Source organism: Sitodiplosis mosellana, unplaced genomic scaffold (genome assembly GCF_009176505.1).
Source record: "Sitodiplosis mosellana isolate CC-2019 unplaced genomic scaffold, AAFC_SMos_1.0 Smas_scaffold_18, whole genome shotgun sequence".
NCBI classification, from domain to species: Eukaryota; Metazoa; Arthropoda; class Insecta; order Diptera; family Cecidomyiidae; genus Sitodiplosis; species Sitodiplosis mosellana.
Window position 1 is genome coordinate 1,365,983 of NW_022595260.1, and position 24,286 is coordinate 1,390,268.

At 37.4% G+C, this 24,286-nt stretch overlaps 1 protein-coding gene across 2 annotated transcripts in view; it reads left to right on the plus strand.

Annotated features, from left to right (window-relative positions):
• The first annotated feature begins 7,104 nt into the window (after nucleotides 1–7,104).
• LOC129568445 (homeobox protein cut) overlaps nucleotides 7,105–24,286 on the plus strand; it is a 176,354-nt gene continuing 159,172 nt past the window's right edge. The window contains exon 1 of one of the 2 annotated variants that reach the window (XM_055446297.1): nucleotides 7,105–8,513. In XM_055446297.1, the coding sequence (XP_055302272.1) occupies nucleotides 8,394–8,513 (120 nt within the window). In that variant the 5' untranslated portion in view covers nucleotides 7,105–8,393. The remainder of the gene's footprint in view (nucleotides 8,514–24,286) is intronic. The other variant, XM_055446298.1, reaches the window with a different exon arrangement.

Consider the following 24,286-nt stretch of genomic DNA (forward strand, 5'->3'; position numbering starts at 1 on the left):
TTAATAGGTTCATTTGAATATTGTAATCAAAAACGTGATATGTTTGCAACGACATGTTAAGAATAGGAATTAATCTATATGAACACTTTTTTCTCGTTCTTTTTGCCATTATTGCTGTTTCGATCGTATTTTTTCACACACTTTGATACATGACGTGCTGTCTTCTCGTCGCTTCTTGTTGGTTTCGCATTGCCTTGGCATGGTTCGACTTTTTCGATCGCTTGCTCTTTTTTTATTACGGTTATTGTCGCCGATGCTTCTTCTTTCCTGCTGCCTCTTCCACTTCAATCATTATATGACACAGTATTTTCTCAGCCAACCCGCGTCTCTTTGCTTCGTTTCCTTTAGCATGCTATTTATTTTGGTGGTATGCATACTATTTGAGTTACGTACATGGATGAAATGTGTAAAAATTACATCAAAGACGCCGATCGAACGATACACATATAACCAACAACAATGTTTACTGTTCTGTCTTTCTCGTCTCTATGCACCGGCCTATATCTTGCCTTCAGCGCAGTTTTTTTATTGCACTTGTCTTTATTTGTTTAGAATGTTATGTTATGTTATTTTATTTGGATCGCTTTTTTCCGTTCGTTGTTTGCCGAACCGAGATCTAGACTCAGCTGTAGCATCGATATAGTTTCGGAATACAAGCAAGATCAAACACAAGCACACAAATCATGAACTGACTTATGGTTACCATTTGCAGACAGAAGAAGAAAAAATTTGTGATAATTTGATATTTTTCCGCTTTTTATGACAGGCCTCGTAAATCGGAGCGCTGATTTGTTTCAGTCCAATTGATAAGTACACAAAAGTTTCCTTTGTTTGCGACACGAATAAATATCAAAAGGCGATAAAAACCAAATCATGTGTCTCATCACTTCCTGAATATGTGTGTTACAAACGTAGGCGCATAAGGAAACAAACAGAGATTAATTGACGTCAATTTTTTATTATCTTTATAAAATGAGCAAGTGTTTTTACGCATCGATTTCAAAAAATTGAAAATTGAACCATTCCACGCTATTGATATTTAGCTCACGTTGACCGGTCACCAAAATTCGAAGCCATCAATGATAAACATCGCGTTAAATAGACTTCACAAGAAGTGAAAGAGAAAAAACATATTTTGGAATTTTGATAAACATCAACCGAATGATACCATAAATTTAATATTATGTGCTATGAAAATAGTTTGACTTTTATGTCGATGCGAACGTGTTGATTCGTTGGTCATTTGATTTTCGGTTCAGATCAATACCACACGCTCGTGCATATTAACGAATTGCTTCGTTTTTTCCTTCTCTCTTTTTGCCTCTTCATTCGAATGCTTCAGTCGGTAGTCGTATGCGTCAAACACGTTCAACATACTCGAAGACCGCATAGCTAAAGTCCGACTCAACCATTCACTATCAGCGCGAGTGAATAAAAAAGCTTGTTTGTTTGTTTGTTTTAATTGTCACATTTATTATATCATTTCGGTTGATTTAGTGACCATGCTATTTATTCGTTCTGGCCTGAAGTGTGTATGTGTTACCGCCATCGAGTTTAGCACAAAAATCATCGCGCTTCAACAAAACAAAAGCAAAACACGGCGCGGCTCATTTGACGTCTATTGATCACGGCGCGAAATTAAACGACTTTGACATCATTTATTTATTATTTCTCATTCGTCTTTTGACGAGCTCGTGGAAAAAATAATTTTTCTCATAAATTGAGCGTCAAAGGTATTGGCCGCAAGACCATTCTGACGAATCTTTGCTGTTTCATGTTGAAATGTTAGATTTATACCTGATTCCGTGGCTATTCTCTTCAGCGTTCTACCGGTTTTCATAACGTGAACTATTAAAAATGTAAATTGTTTATAAATTACCGACGTGAGTCATACGAGTAACACTGTCGACACAAAAAGGGGTCTTCTCATGCAAACGTGTTTATTGGCCGCTTGGCAATGAAATTTATTTTTAACCAGAATATCCAGCGAATCAAGCTTTGATTTTGTTCATCGTGGTCGTCGCCGCCGTCATCTTCGTCTTTCGTTTGGAGTTTTTTGACCGTTTCTTCGTGGAAGTATCGAAAACGATTACATGCTACACTTTAACATGAGCAAACCTTTTTTCTCAACAGTTTTCTCTTTGGGTTGTGAGTTTTCCATGAATTTCGACAGTTTATACGGAAATTATAAAATTCGGCCCGAATCAAATCCATTTCAAATAAACTTCGTCCAACGCGTACACACACACACACACACACACACACGCATGCATATATGTGCTCATTAAATGGAATATTTGAGTAAGATTTCAAGTGTGTTCCGCGTAATTAATATCGTTATAATTCAATTATTTGGTGTAAATAAAATAAAAGAATCAGCGACGAGCAAATTACATTCATTTTGCACTTTAAATCTAAAATGAATTGAAAAACAAACAATTTTATTCAACTAATTTTAATTTCCGTTCTATATGCAAAGAATAAATCTGGCTGAGGATATCCAACGAAAGTTATCCTGTCCGAACCGAAAATGAAATGTAATTTTAAATGGTGTTTGTATACGCTTTCCATTCGGTTTGACCGGTTTTGTGCAACTTTTCTCCTCTTCCTTGTTGCAATTGTCGCCCATCGCCCATCATCATCGTTCCCGTTCTTCTCACGTTCGCACTCGCACCACATTAGAACTACTGAATGGCCAGTCACCGAGCCAAAAACACAAATTTTCCACATGCATTGTAATCGAATGGTGAGCGCCGAGCAAAAGAATAAGTACCCCACGGTAAGTGTAACGAAACGAAAAATCAGAGTGCTCTTTCGTTTGTGGCGTGTGAGCGTTTCGCAAGCGAAAAGTGTAAACACTTGCACACAATATACGTATGTTTCGGCTACAATCCATACAATGAGACCTTGAACCTTGAAGCAAAAGAAAACCAACGTAGCACGAAAAACAAGTGCAAATTTTGCATGCATGTAAGACAGAGAGCTCTAGTCAGAGCCATAGTAATGTGTGTGATACAAAAAAATGCGGCGGAATGAAAAATTAAATGGATATTCTTACAATTCGAGAAATCCTTCATTGTGGCGATGCGCGCACGCTCGTTAGCTCGCTCGTTTGTCCGTTGCGTCCGATGCACATTCTCTCGCTCTCTCACTTGTTTGCTGCACAAACACATCACAGCTATAAATGCGGAAACCGAAATTATGGGAATCACAGCATTCGAAATGCACAGAACGAGATAGCGCGGATTGAACGGACACAAAGGGAAAAAAGATTGACATTCTCAAACAAAAACTGGTGGAATGAATGAGAAAAAAAAACGCACACACACTTTTTATCTCTGATTTTTTTCTGAAATGTTTCCGGTATTTTTGTTCGAGGAATAATTTGAATGTGTATGCACGAGCATGCACATTCGAAAGAGTCTCGGCTATTTCCAATGCAAGTCAATAGCGAAATGGTTCAGCATACACAAATACCAGCACACATACGCATAATATATGAGCGAATGATATAAATGTCCAGTGTGCGCTGTCCGTTCAGTACACAGAATAATAAATCCAACCGAATTATATCCCACAACATTAATATTTAAATGATAATAGTATAAAAAAGCGCAGTCGAGAATGAAATCCGATGGAAAAAAACAAACATATCGAAGGCAAAACGACACACTAGTACCATCTCCATAGAGAAGAAGGGAAAAAAAGCACATGAACCAAGTCGCATTTATGTAAAAACATGAATAAGCATTGTCATCGCATAGCACATACACTGAAAATATATCCACGATTTATTTTCAGATGGTTAACGAGCAGTGAGAGCAGAGCCGAACCGAATCACCACTGGCCATTGCACCACCATTCTCGCACATCCTGCGAGATGTGTATTTGCTAATTTTGCCAAGCAAATCTCGATTCGCCTCCTGGAACAGCCGGTCAAAGAATTGAACATGTAAAATTTAGACGAAAGGAGCACAGAGCAGTAGTCGAGAGAGATATGCAGAATAATTATTGTATTGATGACATGGAATGGGTCATCACTGTATTTCTTTTCGCTCACTCTCTCCAATTGGCCTTTTTTCGTTCTTTTTTTTAAATCTCTTCTCAGCTTTTCTCCAGCTCCCCGCCAGAAAATTTTTCCGAATGTAAGTTGCTGCTTCTTATCATCTACTACTACTACTGCTGCTGCTGCTGCTGCTGCGAGAATATATTTCCATTCTATTTGCATTTCACTCCCACTGTCTCGCTTGCTCACTGTGTCGCCGCTTATGCATATTTCGTTTGTTATACATTCTATAGGTGTACCAAATGGCAAAAGGGTCTGTGCACGCTGAATGTGGATAAATCCACAGAAAAATATTTCTTGTTGAAAAAGGAGAAAGGAGAAAAAAAGGATAAATGTGTCGTTGGACTCGGCAACAACACGCATACACATGTCGTAGAGCTGTTGCTATCACTGCGACACACAGGCTTATGGTCGGTCGAAAAGGGAAAGAAATTCTCGCCGAATGAGAAATGAACAAAAAAAATGTCGGAAGAAAATATGATGGGCGAAAAAAATATGTAGCAGTGGCCAAATGGAAAACAAATATAAAAACGAGATTCCTAATATAATGTTAGACGATGCGCATTTGAATTGCGCGTCGATTCCATTTATAGCAATGAAATGGTTTGGAAAAACGATGCCCTCACAGCGGCCGAGTTTCGAGCAAGACTCAAACAATGCATCAATAAAGAGCGACCGAGTTACCAACCGCTTTCGCCATTGGACAATTGCCATTGATGTGCGAATATGCTAATACATACCACACACAAACAAATTCCAAATACAAAAAAGGGCAGTTGGTCCTTAGCAAAGAGGATTAGTTGTGTAATGCAATAAGCAGAACATTCGAGAAAAAATAAAAAGAACAACAGAAAACCTATTAAATTCCGATCTCAATTGATCGACGATCAATTAATAAGGTGTTGAACAGACATCTGACAAATGACTGACAAACGATCCCCACACTCGTGTGAACTCAACTTGGAGCGCGCAAATATAACAAATGAAGCAAATGACAAGCCCACAAACAATACTCTCCGTGTATTGACAAGGAAAATGCCGTTTACACAGAGTGAACAAAAAAACGGCGAGCGAACAATTACACGGGCGAGAGGCGATGAGCGAGCTCGTGATACGAGTGACGACTGCACGACGACAGCGAATAATATTTTCAATCAGCGTATTGCTGCATGCGAATTACGCCAGCAATAGTCAATACAGCGAATAAAAAATCATATAAAACACCGAAAGCCGCACACCGAACACAATAAACAGGCGGAGCCAATAATTATTGTTAAAATGGGATAGCAATAGATATTCAGATTTATCAATACAATTACACAAAAAACTGGTTACAATACACTAGCACACGCGCGCATCGCACGATACACGCAGCCAACAGGCAACACACATCAGCACCGACATCCGAGTCCGAGCGAGTCGAGTGAACTCACAAACACATTCACATACACAAAAACGCAAACAAACACAAGCACACATCCACTCATGCACAATCACAATCACAACCATGCCATTTATAGACTCTCACTCAGTCATCCAATAAATTCAACACAAATATATGTAGATGAAGAGAATTCGAAAAATCTCTTACTTTTCACATTATTCGAGACTCGTTGTGCACATCGTGTGCTCGGTGGATGTGAGTGCCTTGCCAGTGGCTGAGTCAATGCTCTGACATGGAATTGAAAGTTTGGCTGCTTCTTTCATGTACTGAACTAATACCGAAGAAAATCTACTCAGTGCTGCAATTTTCAAATTTGCACAGCTCACAAGCTGCGCAAACTGAACGTTACAGCTCAAATTTATTCCCTTTTTGCGATTTTTGAAAAAATCTGTTAATTTTTCAATGAAATGATCGACGAAAAATGTTTACAAGAATCGTAAAAATATCAATGTTATCTATCACATAAGATCACGCATACAAGCGTTTTAAACAAAACAAAACAACTAGCAAAACAAAACGAATAAAATTCAGCATGCGAACATTGAAAATGATCCGAAGGCATGCCGAACTTTTGGCCAGCGGTTATGGCTTGAAAATGCTTTGCGCACGGCGTCGGCTCATTCGTGAGCATATGTAAGGCGGTCTATAGTGAGAAAGACTCAATGTCCACTCAAAACCAACAAATCCGGTTTGACGAATTGAGTGAAAATCTCGTGAGTAAAACTCGTTCGAGTGAATATCTACTCCGCCGAGTATATGCATCGAATACCCGTCCCATTTGTGAGCTATATTTCCAATATACACGCGTACTTATATTCTTATTAATGCGATTTCTTTCTATTTTCTACCGTATTGAACACTGCGCGAGTGTGTGCGTACAAGTTCGGATTTTTTCCATTTCGTTCGTTCGTCGGTCGGTCGGTTGGTGTGTGTTATGTGTTGTTGTTTTTTTTATGCTTCGTTCGTTGGTCGTTCATTCTTCATTTATCCACTCTCGAGTGCCGATGTGCATGTGTATGCGTGTATGTATGCGATTGTCATTGTTGCTGCCGTTCTTTGCCATCGCCTGTCTTCCTCTGTTTCTTTTCTTCTTCATCGTCGACGTCGTCGTCGTCTTCTTCTTGTTGTTCGTTCGGCCGTGTACTGGCTCTAACGAGCGAGAGTGTGTCGCGCGTTCGGCGATTTTTATGTATGGAAATTGATTCACTTTAAATGGGTATCAGCACTGTTGTGAATGTATTTGTGTGTATGTGAGATCGCTGTTGTATGGGTGTATTGAATGGATATCGTTGTATCTTTGTCAGTTATTTGTACAAATCGTATTCAACGACAGATTCGAACCGACGTACTCTTGTGTGTGATCAAATTTTACTACTGACACTGCTCTGCTATTTGCCCGCCGCTCGCTTACTCGCTCACGCGCTCGCTCACTCGTTCGTTCTCTCCCTACACAAGCCTGTAGCTGCTGTTGCTGCATGCTTTACATGTACATATATACGTATCTGCCACCGATATATCGGTCGTTCGTTCTATTCTGTTTGGGTACGATTCGTCTTTGCTTGGATATTTATTATTGTTATTATGATTCCTGTTTGATTCGATTCCGACTCTCCGTGCCTTTTCACATACAAGCGGCTTGCGTTGTGCATGTGGAGTATAGGCAACACTGAATACAATGTTTTGAGTTCGATTTAGTCAACTGCTGGTTACATGCCAAGCAACATCGTATGTTGTACGGCCGTATACTTTTTTATTCTCTAATTTCGATTTCTGGTTCCAGTACATCGATACGCAAAGCGTATGGGATATTGAGTTTGTCATCGGTTCCACTGATGAAACACCAAATTTAAAAGAAAAAAAATACAAGTAAACGATTCAAGCAACGAAGACAAGGAAAAGATATCTACAATACAAAAATAAACAAATGAACACAAAAAGCGTTTAAAGAAGAAAAAAATTATTGTAAGATTGCCAGCAAGCACAAAGTGATCGGTGTGTGAATGAACAAGTGAATGTCATCAGTAGACTGCAACGGTTTTCAGTCAAGTGACAACCACGATAAATGAAACGTTACAAATTATCGTGCAACGATAGTGCATCCCCCAATTGATTGAAAATTTTAAACAATCGACCAAAAGCTAAAAAAAATTATCAAACTTTTTCAACGAGAAAAAAATTATTTCCAATTTAGTTTTTCTTATTTATGCGCTTATTATTTTCGATAAAAATTTTGTTTTCTCTGCGACCCCTGGAAAGTACATTTTTGGTGCATGCAAGTTCTAAACTGTTAAAATTAAACCGATCAATCGAACAAAGTGAAGTTATTTGCATTGTGTACAAGTGAAATAAAACTGAAGATTTTGAACCCATTGTCATCTACAAAAAAATATTTGTTTATTTTCTTTGGTTTTTTTATGCAACAAAAAATTCAGATCAATTCTGAATGATAAAGAGAAGATGTGAATGAAAAAAAAATATTAGAATTACAATTATCTGACGTTTAACCGCCTCTGAACCAAATCTGTCAAACAAAGTGCTTTTTGGGAAAGAGAGATTTATATACATGGAAATGAAGCAGTTGATAGCCGCTGACTGAAAGTTTGTGAACAACACAAAAGAATGAAATAAAGCAAATATGCATATTAAAAGAGAAAAATTCTGAAATTGTGAACCAAGCAAAAGAATAAAAAGAAAACGTACGGCAATTTATGAATAAAACGAGAAGAATCTCGAACGTTGTGGGCCGATAATTAATTTTCGTTGGTTTGGGATATAATCACGGCATATTTAACGAACGCACCCTCTTCGGAGGGTTTTAGTGGGCTGCAAAGTCTGCAGAATTTGGTGGCATTGGAGAGCGTTGCCTCTAAACAAACGAGTCGAATGCAGCCAACAGTGCCACAAAGTGCAGGAGCAGCCGATATGGATTTGCCGGCTGTTCAGTCAATGGATTGGTTATTCAAAAAGGAACGCATTTACTTACTAGCACAATTTTGGCAACAGGTAATTATCACACATATTCAACATTCATCCAAAACAAAAACCACTTATTCCGTGAATCAGATTTGAATTAGTGTGCATGTGAAGTTCGGTGTTAGTCAAAGGACTTAAAAACAGAAAAAAGTGAGAAGTGTGAAATAGTGCGTATGTGATTGAACTGTATTGTATCGTCAAAGTTTTCATAAGTCAAGGGGAAACCAAAATACAACAATTACAAAGAAAAATAAATGAGCAGAAAAAAACAAACGAATGAATTGACTTGAATCGGCAAATTTCCCATGCGATCCGCAAAAATCAGCTTTCATTTTGGAAATTGACCTTGTTTCTTCTTCAATTCCCACATTGAACGAGAGAAAAAAAATCCATAAAAACAAAGCGAGAACAAAAAGCCATTCTAACGCGAAAAATGAGCATACGAACGCCATTCGATTGGTCATAAAGTGAGTGCTACGTTATTGGTGGAAAAATTGGTGAATATTTTCTTTGTTTTGTTGCGCGGCGTCAGGCGTATTAGTCCGACCTAATGGCATCGCGATCTGCGAATGTGAATCGTGGCATTTTCATAATTTGCGGCTATTATTCCATTGATTTCATTTCGACAGTGCAATAAATACGTATTTTACATTGTGCGTTTTATTGAAAGCATGTTGCTGGTTGTATTTTTTTCTCTCTGTGTATTTCTTCGTTCGACTGATGTGCAGAACACAACCTATTAATATTCCGATGGGTGTATATCAGTAATAAATACACGAGAGAGTTTTAATTTTGCTGTTCATTTCATGTGTTCATTCTACTTTGAGTTTTATTCGCTGGCTGCTTTTTTTTCTGTTGCAAAAAGCCATTATGATTGAGTTGGGATATATTCTTAATATTGCTGGTGTTCGTCTTGTGTTTGGCGTTTATAATTTTTACATGCATTCATCAGAATCAGTCAGAGCAGAGCCAGCAGCATTTGTTGTGAGAGAGAGCGAATATATCGGGATCGTTACAAGACAACCAAATCGAACCGAAGCCAACAGGCAATCGCATTTAGTGTGTGTGTGCTTCTCATTTTTTTCCTTTTCATATTTCTTTTTTTTAATTCGCCTGTTCGACTCAAGACGAATAAAATGAAATTAATAAATTGAACCTATCTCCTTCCACTGTCTTGTTTCATATCTACTTGTTGTGCGCCGTGGCCGTTTGTTGTTTTCGTTCATCGTTTAACCGATGGGCTGAATCAACCCATACTCAATAAATAAATACGTGAAATAACGATTGCAATGTGTCTTACAAATCAACCTGAATATTATTTTTGACTTTTTTTCTCATTCTTAATTCTTCATCGGCGTTATTCCCAATGTCTGAAATGAAAAATCGAGATGTGAAAAGAACAGGCAACACGATAAAAGGAATTTCTACACAATGCTCAAAATGAAATGGAATAAAATCGAAAAATATCCGATGCGTCGTCGTCTTTTATTTTTACTTTAGTCGCTCTCTCTCTCTCTCTTTCTCTCTCTTGCTCGCGCGTTGTTGTTTAAATTTGTGCATGTGAGATTTAATATTGATGAAATGTGCAGCGAATACATTCAGCCGCCCTAACGAGAATTTGATTATTTATTAATGACGACTGAATTTTTCTTGATTAGAGACGAATGCATTTCAAATACACGGACGATAAGAGCTGCATTATTAAAATCTTATATCCTTTTGCGGTGAATCACACATGCACGCTTCTCCTGACCGCATCAATCCAACCGAATGATCCAAAAAAATTCATAATTATAATATTCGACATTGACTGACAACCACCGAATCGGTTCTCAAGAAAATACAAATCCTCGATTTAAAAAAAAAGTTTAAAGGGAAATTTAATTCGATTTGTTTTTCGTTTTGTTTCGTCGTTCGATATGAATTTGGCAATCGATTTGTATGGAAGGTGATCCAACAAAACAAAAGAAAGAGAAAAACAAAACAGTTTGGTAGTCTCACTTACGATGGCATTAGCGGCTTTGTCAATAGAGTGAAACGCAGTCTTGCGTGAAACTGATCGAAGAAAAAAGGCGATCGATGAAAAAAAAAAAGTCGTCGCCGCACAAAACAATGAAAAATTACTGGAAGATCATTCAGAAAAGGTGTCAGCCATTCACGGTGGCAGATGTGTTTTGCTAGATACATTTCATTTGAATTCCTTCGCTTTTTTTCTTCTTCTTTGGCTTATTTTAATTAATTAATCGTAGCTCAACCTATCATCAGTCACACTCACAGTTGAATTTTCACTTTTGTGCGTGAAGCATGTTGTATCCATGACTTGCTCGTGATGCGATCACTTATTGAAGCGTTCATATTGGAAATATGTCGCCCATTTGCAATGGGTTTTAAATACGAAAACACTTCAGCTTTTTCGGTTGCGTCCATCACAATTGTAACACATTCTACGGCTGGTCATACTCAACAAGATAGCGCCTCTTTCATTTGCTCAATGACCAAAATGATGTTAATTTCATTTGATGTGATAATTAATTGGCTTTTTTCTTCCCATGATCAGCAGTTGTGTTGGTCTGTTCAAAATATTCATTTCTTGTTTGCTCTTTCAATTATTTGTTTTGTGTGTATGAAAAACAACACCGAAGACATTGATGTAATGCGGTGCTATTTTCCGTCATAGCCACCAGCAGTGTGCTTCATTTCTTTACTCTGTTTGAATTTCTCCGCTTGTTGAGTCTCTTTTTCAAACTTGACAAACTGTCTTTTGATCGTTCATTGGCTTCGTGCCTTGTGAATTTCTATTCAATTTTGATGTTACCGATCACTTTCAGCCGTTAACAAAAGATGGATTTGAAAGTTCATTCAATTTTTGATTGACAGCGAGAGAAAATCGAGCACAATTTTAATACAATTCAATTTGGTTTCACATTTTTTTAAAGCAATTGATCGTTCTCGTTCTTCTAATTGGCTTTTAATTCGTGCATCTAGCCCAATCAAATGGCGCAATTTTCTGGAACAAATTGCAAAAATCGTGACCGCTCATAGATTTTTCGTAAATGGCTTGTGACAATGCTTTCTCTTTTTCGTAGAATTACTTTTTTTCGCTTTTGTATTTTAGTATTGCGATCCCTGCCAATATAAGGCCACTTTTGAATATCTACTACGTCAGAACAATTGTCGTAGATTCTTCAATTTCATTTGTTCAACAGTAATTTGTGTGTGCACTGTGCAGACAACTGAAATAGAGGTGGCGTTATTTTTCGAATCCTGCGGAGCCAATCAAGGATTTTCTTAGAATGTAATACAATCGCTAATATTCAATTACATTCATCAAATGTATAAAAAAATATACAGAAATGTGTCGTCAGCATAAAGAAATACTGCATGTTAGTCGCATTAATCGAAATCGGAATGATTTGAATAATTTTGAAATTCATTAAAAGTCGCGTCTCGAGTTTTGTTTAACAAATCGTATTTCAATCGGTTTGATGTTTAGTTGATATGCGGTAACAAAAAATTCTTTTTCGAAAAGACCATTGAATTCGACTCGATTCGCTACAAATAATATTGCAAGCGCTTGTTGTTGTTGTGAATGTTAGTTTTTTTTTCTCTTCGTTCACGTCGTTTGTTTTCATTCTAATGTGCACAAATTTCATAACAAAACGGCTAGCTAATTCCATTTACATTCCAGCCGCGTGTTTTTTCAAATCAAATCTCAATTAGTGTTGCGTTCACATGCATTTCTTTCATTTTTATCATTGCAATTTAGCCGAAACGCCAAAGTCAATTTAACGAAAAATTCACACATTTTCAATTGTGAGCGAATATTTGGCGTGCATTAATTCACTCTGCCGTCGAGTGCTGTTTTTTTTTCTCGTGTGCTGTTGTCTGCTCAATCGGTTTGTTGTTCATGTTTCGGAGTCATTTTTTTATGCTCATACACCGTGATGATTCTTTACAATGTTAAAATGAGATGTTTTGACTTGTTTTTGCCAATGCAAACAAGCAAAAGAAAAATGTTAGACTCACAAAAAGAGAGAAAGAAAAAAATGTGAGTTTGTGTGAGCGAGTATGAGAAGAAATTAGAGAAAGATGCGCTTAAATTTTTATGCGGAAAAGAAAAGGTCAGAATGAAGTAATATGTGAAATGCATCAGCTTTTGCGCTGGGCAATTTTCAATGCATGAAACGTCGATCGGCTCCAAACATGCTTTGGATTGGCGCAACCAAACGGTCGAATGCCGGTGCAATTTCTTTATTTTTATCTCTCGCTGGAACGTGAAATTGAAAACCGAACAAGCCCAAACCGAAATGGTGTGCGAATGCTCATTCGCTCACTGCACAAATTGTAGTGACGCTATGGCGTTGTTTACTCGTTCGACAAATTTCGTGGTAATCCATACCTAGGCGAGGTAAATGCAAGAGAGAAGAGACGAAATAAATATAAAAACAACTACACCTTTCAATCAGGCATCAGTTTTCTGCGAAATCGGACGAGTTCTGTTTCATCGTGATTCGATTCTGTAGAAATCGTAATAGGCAGCGTTTATTTGTTTCGCCTTGCGTTCGTTTCGATGATTACAGCACATTTCTGTGGTTTCTTAGCGATAAAGCGAAACGCCTTGCCACGATTAACCCATAATACGGCTCTGGATATGTATCACACATATTCAGTTACACTTTTTATTTTCTATTGAAAATCTATTTCATTTGATACAGTTTGTGCATTGTTTCGCTCTCCGCTGACCATTCCGATTCACATTACCCACTACCCAGTCTCTGATTCGATCGTGTATCGCATATTATATATAGATGTATATTGTTTACCGGCCGTTCGTTGTTTTTTATTCTCCATCCATACACAACGAACGCATTCAATTACGATTCTCACATCGAGAGAGTGAGACAAAGTGTGTATTTGATTTTGGATTTGGTAAATCGCGAATTGCAAGCGGCGATTTCCATATCTGCTTAGTTCACTGCAATGCATGTAGAGTACAAGGAATGCAATGAATGATTTATGATTGCTTCAACATAATATACACACAATACACACTGAAATTACTTTGTCTAGTGTTACACACTCGCTCTTATTCACTCGCTCACTATCTTTCTATCGTACACATACACACACACACATTCACACATTTTTCTTTGATTTGCGACTAATTTTTTTTCTCTCGTTCGTATTGTATTGTATTTTGCTGAGCGCCTCATTCTTCGAATGCAGCCATCTCTCGACGAAATCATTATAATTTTTATTGTGCATCATTACAAATAGTTTTAATTTTAATTGTTTTTCAACAAGAGCAATAAATGAAATTAAGATGCAGTAAAATGAAGAGAGCAATGCAACGCAACGAAGATGAAGAGAGGCAGAAAAAGCGAAGGCAAGCGGCGAAGAAAATGCGATTGATACTTTTGTGCATGTATCAAAACGTGGCGATATATGCAATTGCAATACACAAAATATGAGGCAGAAGTAATGAGTATGGCATGGAGTTAGCAATAAAAGTTGATGCGAATGTGAGGCGAGTTAGTTACTACGAAATCAGCAACAATTTGTTAACGTACGCGCAACAACGCACTATATTGTAATTATACAGTTGTTCTGTGCTGGCGCGGAGGAATATGTAAATCGATGTCTATTTTCCTCTTCATCCATTTAATTTCTGCATTTTTATTTGTATGATTTTCCATCGAGTGTGTGTGTGTGTGTGTGTTTTGTTGCTGTTTTCTTTGCATTCGGTACATTGTCTGTGCGTTTTTTTTTCGTTTCGTTTGGCGCTTTTCCTACATTTCCATATGGCGCAGAATGTTGAATGCATTTATGCACCAAAAACGGATGCATCAACATACATTCAACAATTTATGATGTATTCACAATAATTGAAAAACAAATTGTACATTTTAGAGCCATTAGATTAGAACGGCGCGCGGTGATAACAAGCCAGGCTGAATGCATTCTAGCACCGCACCGCATTCGCACTCTCTCCCTCTCTCTTCACATCTAATTTGCCTGTACGCGGTTATGGGCCGATGAAGAACAAAACGATCATTACAATATCATCAAGCATATCGCGCGCTATTGAATACATTTTTTTCGCGAAAACAAGCCTACATTTGTGTTTCAATTAATAAAACAAATTACATATTTGCAACGATTGCAATTAAATAAAAGGCGAAAGAAATCACCACACCATTTGAATCCCATATTCCAAAGTTGAACGAAGCGTCATTTTGTTAATAATTTTCCTCTATTCTTTGCATTGGCCTTTTTTCTGTTACCGCGGCTGCTGTTGCTGCCTTTTCTTTTCGCATTCTCATTTCGCACATTATTTAATCATTTCACAAACAAGTGATTAATATGGTTTTCTGTTCGCGAGAAGTGTTACAGCCGCAACTGCAGTATGATTGCATAAATTTGCATGAAGACACATGAGTCAATTTGTATTTGGTATTTCTTCTGCTTTTTTATTCGTACTGTTCTAAATTGATTGCTAGTTGAATACATGACTCTCTCATTCATCGGGACGAGAGTGCATGAATGTGAGAAATTACAATGACTTTGTTTTTTTTCTGCAGTCATGACCTTATGCATGCTCATTTCACACTATAACTCAATGTCTACTTAAAAAATTGGCTATTGCCCATTCTAATAAGAATTTGCATTTTTTTTCGCAACGCACGCATTTTTCATTCTTGCGACAACTCATTTTCTGTGTCAACAATTTGTCACACATTTCAATTTCCTCATATAAATCGAAAAATTGAAATATTTATCGAAAATCAAAACAAATCCACTTGAAATGAGCGCGTACGACAATTGTTTTGAATTTTGTCTCTCTGCCACACAAAAAACCAACATTTTCGCTGACAGCGACGAAAGAGTGAGACTTTCCTACATGCTTAGTGTAGACAGGTTTTTGTTTCTCACTGTCGATTTACAAAAATACAATAAATATTACTTGAGCTTGATTCGATGTATTTTTTTTTGCGCACGGCGATTCGTCGGAAATTTTTCATTTTATTTGCCAGTTAAATGTTCATTGTTGTTATTATTTAATTGGGTCAAGTATAACGGTTATGTGGAACGAAAAAAAAATTTATTTGGCTAATACGGTTGTTGTTGTTGTTGTTGTTGGCGATGTATGTGGCTCTTCTTGCTAAGCTTGTTAAGTGTAACATACTTACTTGATAAATCAGGACAATAATTCACGAGTTTTGATTGTTGACAACGTATTTTGTTTATCATTCGATGTTTGAATTTAATTTTTCATTTCATTTCACATGAAATCAAATTCATAATTACATTGAGCTATTTCGAATTGTGAGACAAACAAGTGCGATTTGTCAGCGAGTAGCCAATAGATAAACAACAATTCAAGCGTATGCAAATTGAATGCGCATTTCATGGTGGTTGCGTCGATAAACCTCAAAAAACGGTTCACATTGAAATCAAACACTCGTTGAACGTTTTCGGCTGTTTCCAATGACAAACTCTTTTTTTTTCTGTGTTGGAAGTTGATCGAAATTTGATCAATTCCGCTTGTGCTTCGGGCCTTTGAACCATTGCGCAGAAACTACTGTTTTGGGTGACATCATGACTGATTATTCTTTTTTTATGGATTTCATATGTCGTTAACGACCGAACCGAGTGCAATTGTTTCGTATCTTAATCCGAATAAATCGAATGCAGGCATTAGCGTCATATTTTAAGGCGGAAATTAATTATGTTTGAAGTTTGGTTATTTGCATTTTGGGTGACATAATTCGACTTCGTTTCAATTTCATCAAAAAAAATTAATCATCGAATTGCAACCGCCTTTATAATTAGTTGAAACGACCGATAATGAACGAAATAAAACAAGACACACACAAAAACGAATGAGTAATAATAAATAACACCAACAACCGAATGACATAGAGCGGTGTTTTGCGGGTGCTTGAGTGAGCATTTTTCAATAATTGAACTGAGAAACGCATTCGATAATTACTTGTGGCTAATCGTATTCCCAAGTGTTGACGATGGAAAATATCGTGCATGCAAAATACTAATCTAATTGGAATTAAGTGAATGCCATTTTCGCCGGCTAAATTCGTGAGCACAAAGAGCCCGGCCGCCTGTTAGGTGTGTAGTATGTGATGGTTTGTCTGCTGTTCTCTTTCTTTTTTTTATTTCAAAAAGGCGTGTGAGAAAATGAGCTCCTACCTTTATTGATTTCTAATTGTGCCGCTGAATGCGTTTCTGCACCGTTATAACCATTCGTATTAACGTGAGTACAGGTGTTGTTTAATGTAAATTGATAAATTTCCATAGGAAAATGCGGCTTTTTCATTCAATTCAAAAGTATTGAGTCATTAGAGTCCGATATCGAGTTTATAAACAACTTTTGTGACGAGAACCATTTTATCGCGCAAAAAATAATATATTCGTCATGACACATTCGTTATCGAATGAAAAATATAAAATTTCAACTCTAACGGAAACATGTGCTCGCCTCCCTTCCTTTCGCGCTGCCATTAAGTGCTTATCAATTTGGTTTCTCTATCAAAATTGTAATTAAACAAAAAACACTCGACACAGCGGTTCATTTTCGAAATGGTTAGATTGGTCGATCAATAATTCATGGCATCACGGTGTGGATCATCTGTTTGTCTGTTTCAATTTGATACTTGTATATCGTCTGACCGTCTAATGGCTGACGTCTAATGAGGAAAGACATCCTACATGAGAACAAAACAAAACAAAAAATACAACCAAACAATGCATAGACAAACAAGAATGATACAGCAAGCGGCGAGCTACGCCAACATCTGATACAAACACACATACACAGAAAAAACGTTCAGCTTAAGAGATCAAATGGCGGCATGTCGCAAGCAAACAGAGTACATGAACCCCTGCCTCTTTCAATTTACACAAACAAAACAACAACAAAACACAGCAAAAACAACCGAAATTTTAACTGATGCTGAAAAACCCGAAAAAAATTCACTCGATTCGTTTGTAATACTTATTGTGGGACTTTTTTAGGGGTTGTGTTTACGACATTCAATACGAGGCCAGCCAAAGTAAAAAAAATTCGTTCAACACACTCGCACACACAGTCTTCTCAAAAACACACGCCATGCGAACGTATATCTCATTCGTTCTTATCGATTGGACAATATTCATCATTCCATTTTGGCCGTGCGACGCTTTTGCGCTACATTTTATTCAATGCGCGCAGAATAGATTAACTATACAATATTTATTATGTACAAAAATAGATTAAAAAAAAACCGAACGATTTCGAATGTTCGAATGAATCCAACGCCCGTTTATATACTTCGTCATCATATGCCGCAATCGACTGACGACAAAAAAGGGCTAAACACAGTTCTCTCTCGAGCTCTTTGACGTTCTAATTAAGAGCTCTTTTATGTATCTATAGTTTAGGGTACTGATTCCGTACATAGAAAAAGGATAGTTGAGGCGTGTTCACTGTTCATTCAATGATTTCAATTCAGTTCGAACGAGTTCGGTTTTCTGAATCACACTCTCTCATCCGGTTTACATAAGACTAACGAATTCGATTTCCGAAATGGATCGCAGCTGAACCGCATGTTAAGTATTCAATTCAAAATTTATCTGGCATCGAATTTGCTCAATTTCACTTAGCTAACACAGCATCGCCTCAATAGCATCGCAAACCACCAAAGATTCATAAGAAATTTAGACAACTGTACAGTTCACATTTTGAACCATTACTTTTTCGCCGAAAAGATAAATGTAAATTGGCCAGGCAATATGGAATACATCAAACAACGGCCAATGGTCGCTTAAAAAGCATATCTCTTTTTGTATCCCGAGAGAAACATGATAATAAATAATCGTAGTTTTTGTTACCAGCCACATTATTTTGCCACATTCTCGATTTCGATATCAACTTTATCACTAGCTTAGAAATTGTAAAACAGTAGTAGATAACAATGAAACATGCTGGATATCGAAATCGAGACATTTGTAACGTACATGTTTTTGTTTCGTATCAGTTTTTTTTCTGTGACGCATTTCCATCATTATTTCGATCTGGTTACAGTTAATTTTGCCATTTGTACGGGATATTGTTCATGTTTTAAATCACGATATGTACAGAAGCTTAGCTCATTACATCATTTCGAAGTTCATAACATATTGAACGAAGATACACGCCAGACGATATGCAAATGTATTGATATTAGACAAAAAAACTACCTCGATATTGTATATATATATATGTATCATTATTTGAAACGCTAACGAAAATCCTATCATATGTAACTGTATACGTGGTTTCAGGGTGAAAAGGAAATACAGTGTCGCACATCATTTGCCCATCGTGTGCGCCATTAAACGCGGCGAGAGAGCGAGAAAACGACAAAAAAAACAATAGCCGAACAAACTTTAGAAATTCAGTGTTATTTTTTTCAATTATATTAATTTTCAGTGCGAACGCAAAAAAAAAGTAGTGGAAAAACCGGTTATCGTCTTTTGTATGCAAGGAAGAGGGTTTGATTGCGTTTCCATCAATCGCGAACGTGTACCGAAACATGCACACACATAACAAATAATCATTTCCCGATTTCGATTTTGTAACGTGAAACAGTTTTTTTCCTATATACATCATCAATTTTAACATTTGGCTCTCGCAAACAAATACACAATCGAAAGCATCGAACGGGCTTTTTTTGGCCGAAATTATAATAAATCTATAATAATAATCAAGCTGACTTCTTTCGGCGGCGTCGTCATCGTCACATGAGCGATTAAATATAAAATACGGTGTGAGCAGGAAAAAAAATGGTTTCTATATTTTGTGTTTGAACGCGTGAGACGATGACGAGCCGATATAAGGGTTGAGGGGAACGCGTTTTTTTCGTTAGTTTTATATCTGTCCTTTTCGATAATCTTCGAACGTTCGCTCGATTTCGAACGAAAATGAATTTGTTTGATTTGGACCTATGTAAATTTCACGTAATGAACAATTACATTAGAATTGTGCACGCATGTTCATTTTTGGTTCTTTAGTTTTGTTTGCATGCTGTCTCTGTTCATGCTATGCGCCATGCACCATTTGGTTTCTCATCCGCGGACACTTTTTTCTACCTTTGAAATATGAATATGATTAGTTTTGGGATTGTTTTTTCTTTCCATTGTGCAGCCGAGATAATAATTTTTGGATACGGTTCAATACGAATGTGAATCGAAAAGTAAAGACGGGCAAATGAAAAAAGGGTTTGAAAAGTGTTGCGCGTATTTTAAGGAGATTTTTTTCTCTTTTCAACTTCCCTTCGGGGCAACATGAATAATTTTTTTTAAGTCTGTCTTCAGTCTTTTTGTTTGATGTACGGCGTGTATTTTTTTCACGTTCTTTTGACGCGTGAAACAAAATCCAATATTCGAATTTATATGTAATATTTCATAAATGCGCGCATTCAATCGAACCAAATCGTTCACACTCAAACAGGAAGTTGATTCGTTTACTCGCTTTTTTTGTTTTATTCACCAGTTTTTTTTATGTACGTTTGCATATTACGCGGCAGTTGCGTTTTTACGCCATCGTTATAAGCTAACGATTATAATTGTGACTTGTCTCTTTGGAAGACAACGAAAATAATGTGTGCATTTTCAAAAAGCATTCGCATTAAATAGATCATTCACAAACAATCATTCAAGTGAATGTGAAAAAAAGGAAAAAAAATCGATGCGAAAAACGTTACACGCGACACATAGATGGCCCAAAGTGAATGGAACAATGGCGTAATTATAGTGACGCGCAAGATAATAATAAACACTACATTTTCAAAATCCCGAAGCATAGCATATCCACTTCGACAGCTTCGATGGCGGCGCGCTCATTTTTCCATATTCTGAGTTCTTGTTTCAATGCATTTCTTTTACACAAATATCATCACGCGTTATTATTACCATTGGCACATGACAAGTAATTAATTCGCACAACGAAAAAAGTAACAACAACAGCAGCAACAGCGGTGTTGCAGGCAGAAGTGGATTGATTGAAATGGAAAAGAAAGACGAAACAAACAAAACGAATGCGCACAAGACACATGTGAGTGCTGCTTGCTAGAGCTACTAATTATCATCCTTCGAAGCATTCATCTATGGCAATGAGCCGAGCTGATATTTTCATCAACTCAGCACCCTCACCTACGTCTACCTTGAACCAACAAGCCATTGAATCTTCTGCTCGCTATCTCACTCACTCGGTGCATATGTATTGGAGATGACATTGCTTTATTGATGCACTTCAGTGTTTGTGTTGCATGGTGTGACGTGCGCGCATATTTTTTCTGCACTCGCTCCAGTGATTGTCATTAGGCAAACACACAAAAATGGATAAAACTCTTGCTATCTATCTTTGGTGTGTTTGTGAGTGAAGCATTTTAGATACGTGTCAAAATGCTTTTGCATCCTGCATCACACACAATGCCTATTGATATACTCAAGCACTCACACACAAACACAAACACACACTCGCTTGAGTTGAACATAAAAAATCGACTTTCAACTCATTGTTCCAGAGTGATACAAGGATGCACAGCGCACAGTGCTGCACATAAAAATGAATTTTTCGTTAATGCAATGGCACAGATGCTTTGTTTGCCCTCCATTAGAGCCCGGTTGAGAGTTGACAAAATTCTATAAAAAATTAAAGGCATCTTGATTGATATGCCAAATGGGTAAAGGGAGAAGGAGAAGGAGAGAGGGAGCGAGTCAGAAAAATGTTCGTGACGTTGAGTTGCTAACATTCATAAGCAATCATGCAACCGAATCGAAAGACGATGTCTGCTGTCTGCACCTACGATAACGCAAGTTTCCCCACACACAAGTGCAATGGGAAAAATCGTTCATTATGCCAATAGAAAGAAATTCACACATAAAACCAAATACAAAAGCAACAAATACAACAGAAAAAAGCAGAAAAAGAAAACCCAATGCATTTCAGTTCTCGACACACACAGCGCAGATAGAGAGAGAGCTTCTTTAATCTACTTTAGCATTGAACAGAGCAGAACAGAAAGGAACAAGTGTTTCTGCTGAGGCAATGGCAGACGTGCATTCGAAATTCACAAATATTTTTACCAATTATTCAATGCATTTCATTACTTCATATGTTTGCTAAACACACAATCGTTAAACGATCCCATGAGAGTGTGTACTGTGTGTATTATGCGCGTTGCTTCCTTTCCATTCGCAAAAGCAGTTCACGTTGATTCGCAATGTTCGTCTTTCATCAGAGACTCCGTTGATTGGCACAGAATATAGATTCTTCTGGCAAATATTATTCTTTATGTTCTTGTTCGCTTTTATTTGTCTTTTCTTGTGTTTTCCACGGCTCTGATGAGTGTTTGCATTTTGCGGAAACGCGTCAAGTTCCTTGCTTAAAAAACAGACCGAGAACGCATACGGCGATGTGGCTTTGACGGTATGCATATTGTAATATCGCTCGTTGCACACAAAAACCCATCGAAATGAGGAGAAGTGAAACACAGTGAAAGAGATGCGAAACCGTAAATGTGTGCATATTCGACAAGCGAATTATGTTTTTCCCATTCACTATTGCTTTTGACAGAAAATCTTCTTAAATGGATAGATCCATTCATTCGTTTAGTACGGGCCCGATGTGTGCATAGAATTGATGTACGGCTCCAACTTGCTTCCTCTCTTTCCCATCACCATTACACGCAATTATATTCTCTTCGGGCTCGATTTTCCTCTTGTTGTTGCTCTGCTATTTACATAAAAATCTATGCATTATTTAATCATGAATTGGTTGTATGTGTGTGGGTGTGTTTGTGCGCGCGAGCGCATTTTTTTCGGTCGTCGACTACTTTTTCTGCGTGTTGTTATTATTTCATTTGAATGGATCACAACAAGAACAAAAAAAAACCAATTCAAAATGGAAAACGTGCAACTTTTCAAATGAATGTGGATGCAATCGATGGATAAGCTGCAGTGCGATGCGCAAGAATGGGCTTAAATCCCACTGAGTGATGCATTTGAGAGATGAAAAGACGAGGCAACAAAGAAAGGAAATAAAACATGATAATAACAATACATGAAAGAAAAATTGATGGAATACAAGTTGATGCATTTCAGCTTGGACATGTGCATATTTTGGCGATAATGGCATGTCTGTCTCTCCCTCTCGCTTGCCGCTGTGATGATGATGATTTAGACACTGAATCACTAATAATTGCACACTTTGTGACTATAATTCAAATGGCCGATCGAGAATCCCTCGAATATCAACGCGGCTTCTGTCTTAGCTGATGCATCGGTAACCGGTTTTTAGTAGCGATATCTATGTATAGCATATAAATAATGGATTCCGTCCCGTTCTCCAGCTCTTTCGCACCGATTGTACAATATATGCGGCCGGCAATTTGGATGGCAACCTACTTTTCGAAACTGCTTCCATTTTCGACAAACGAACCTATTTATTTTCATTTCACCTCAAAATAACCAACATTACACATAAATATTTAAAGTTGTCTTGTGCACGGTCTTTTATCGAAAAACAAAGCGAATGGTCGGAGCCATTTTTTTTCCGATGCCATCTTATGTGTTTTACCCGCTGTTTATCCGCGCTCGTCTTGGTCGCACATCTTGAAAACAGACATAAGACACAATTTATCGGTGAGCAAGTCAGAGCAAGTCGGTAGCAGTCAAAACGATTACACAAACAAGCTTCCCCGGCAACGGATTGGAAATGCAATGGTCCACAGAGTATAGAATATAGATGGATTTTGTTCAATTTATATCACATAAAATCGGTGTGCTTGTATCGAAGTCTGTTAGAAGCGATTTCCTCTCTCTCGCATCGTTTGATATCAACTTACGCGCACCATAAATTGCTAAAATGCTTTTGAAAATCAATATTTTGCTCTGCTCTTTATTTTATCATCCGCTATATAGTTTCTTCATTTATATTCAATGTTTTGAGTGTTCTGCGTTCGCATTTTTTTCTTTCTTCTTCTCGTTTCTCGTTTCTATTTCTTTGTGTTGTCTCTTACATTTTTGAACAATAATCAAAGATAAAGTGCTCTTTTGGGGATTACATGCGATAATACACATTGTAAACATACACACACAGCGCAATAGATACGATTCTACGAAACATACACTCCATGTTAAAGGAAAGAAAAACAACCATCCAAAAGTAGCGAATCCCAAAGAAATCGAGCACTCGTGCAACTTCATAATATAATTTACTGCATGTGAACATATATAAATTGTGAAAAACAAGCGAACATATGGCAGATGTCGTTGCCGAGAACGAAAAATGAAAAACTGTCATGCAATGCAGTCAGTCGATGCGAGCATCAGCATCTCACATCCTCTTTTCCGCCATCATCACCACCACTGCCACTGCCTCTGCTCCTGCACGCTGTAGACAAAATAAAAACGATGTGCCAACGCCAACATCCGACGACAAAGTTACAAATTCAAGTAGAACTTTGTCGATTGTTTTGTTCGATTTGGCATATCCGAGATGGAAACATTCGATTCAAAGTACTTTGTAAGGAAATTTATGAATTTTTATTGACAATAAATTATCGTTTATCGATGTAATCGTCGATTTAACGTAATAAGATAGGTATCGTCGTTCCCCTTTTTTAAATTTGTCAATCAGTTTGTTTCGCATAAAATTCACATTTCCAGTACCCAAAACTCTTTCTACTGTTTCGATGGACCGGAATCTTTTCGCTGCTACTGACTATAAACACTCGGTGCTGCAGACGACACCGAAATGGTAA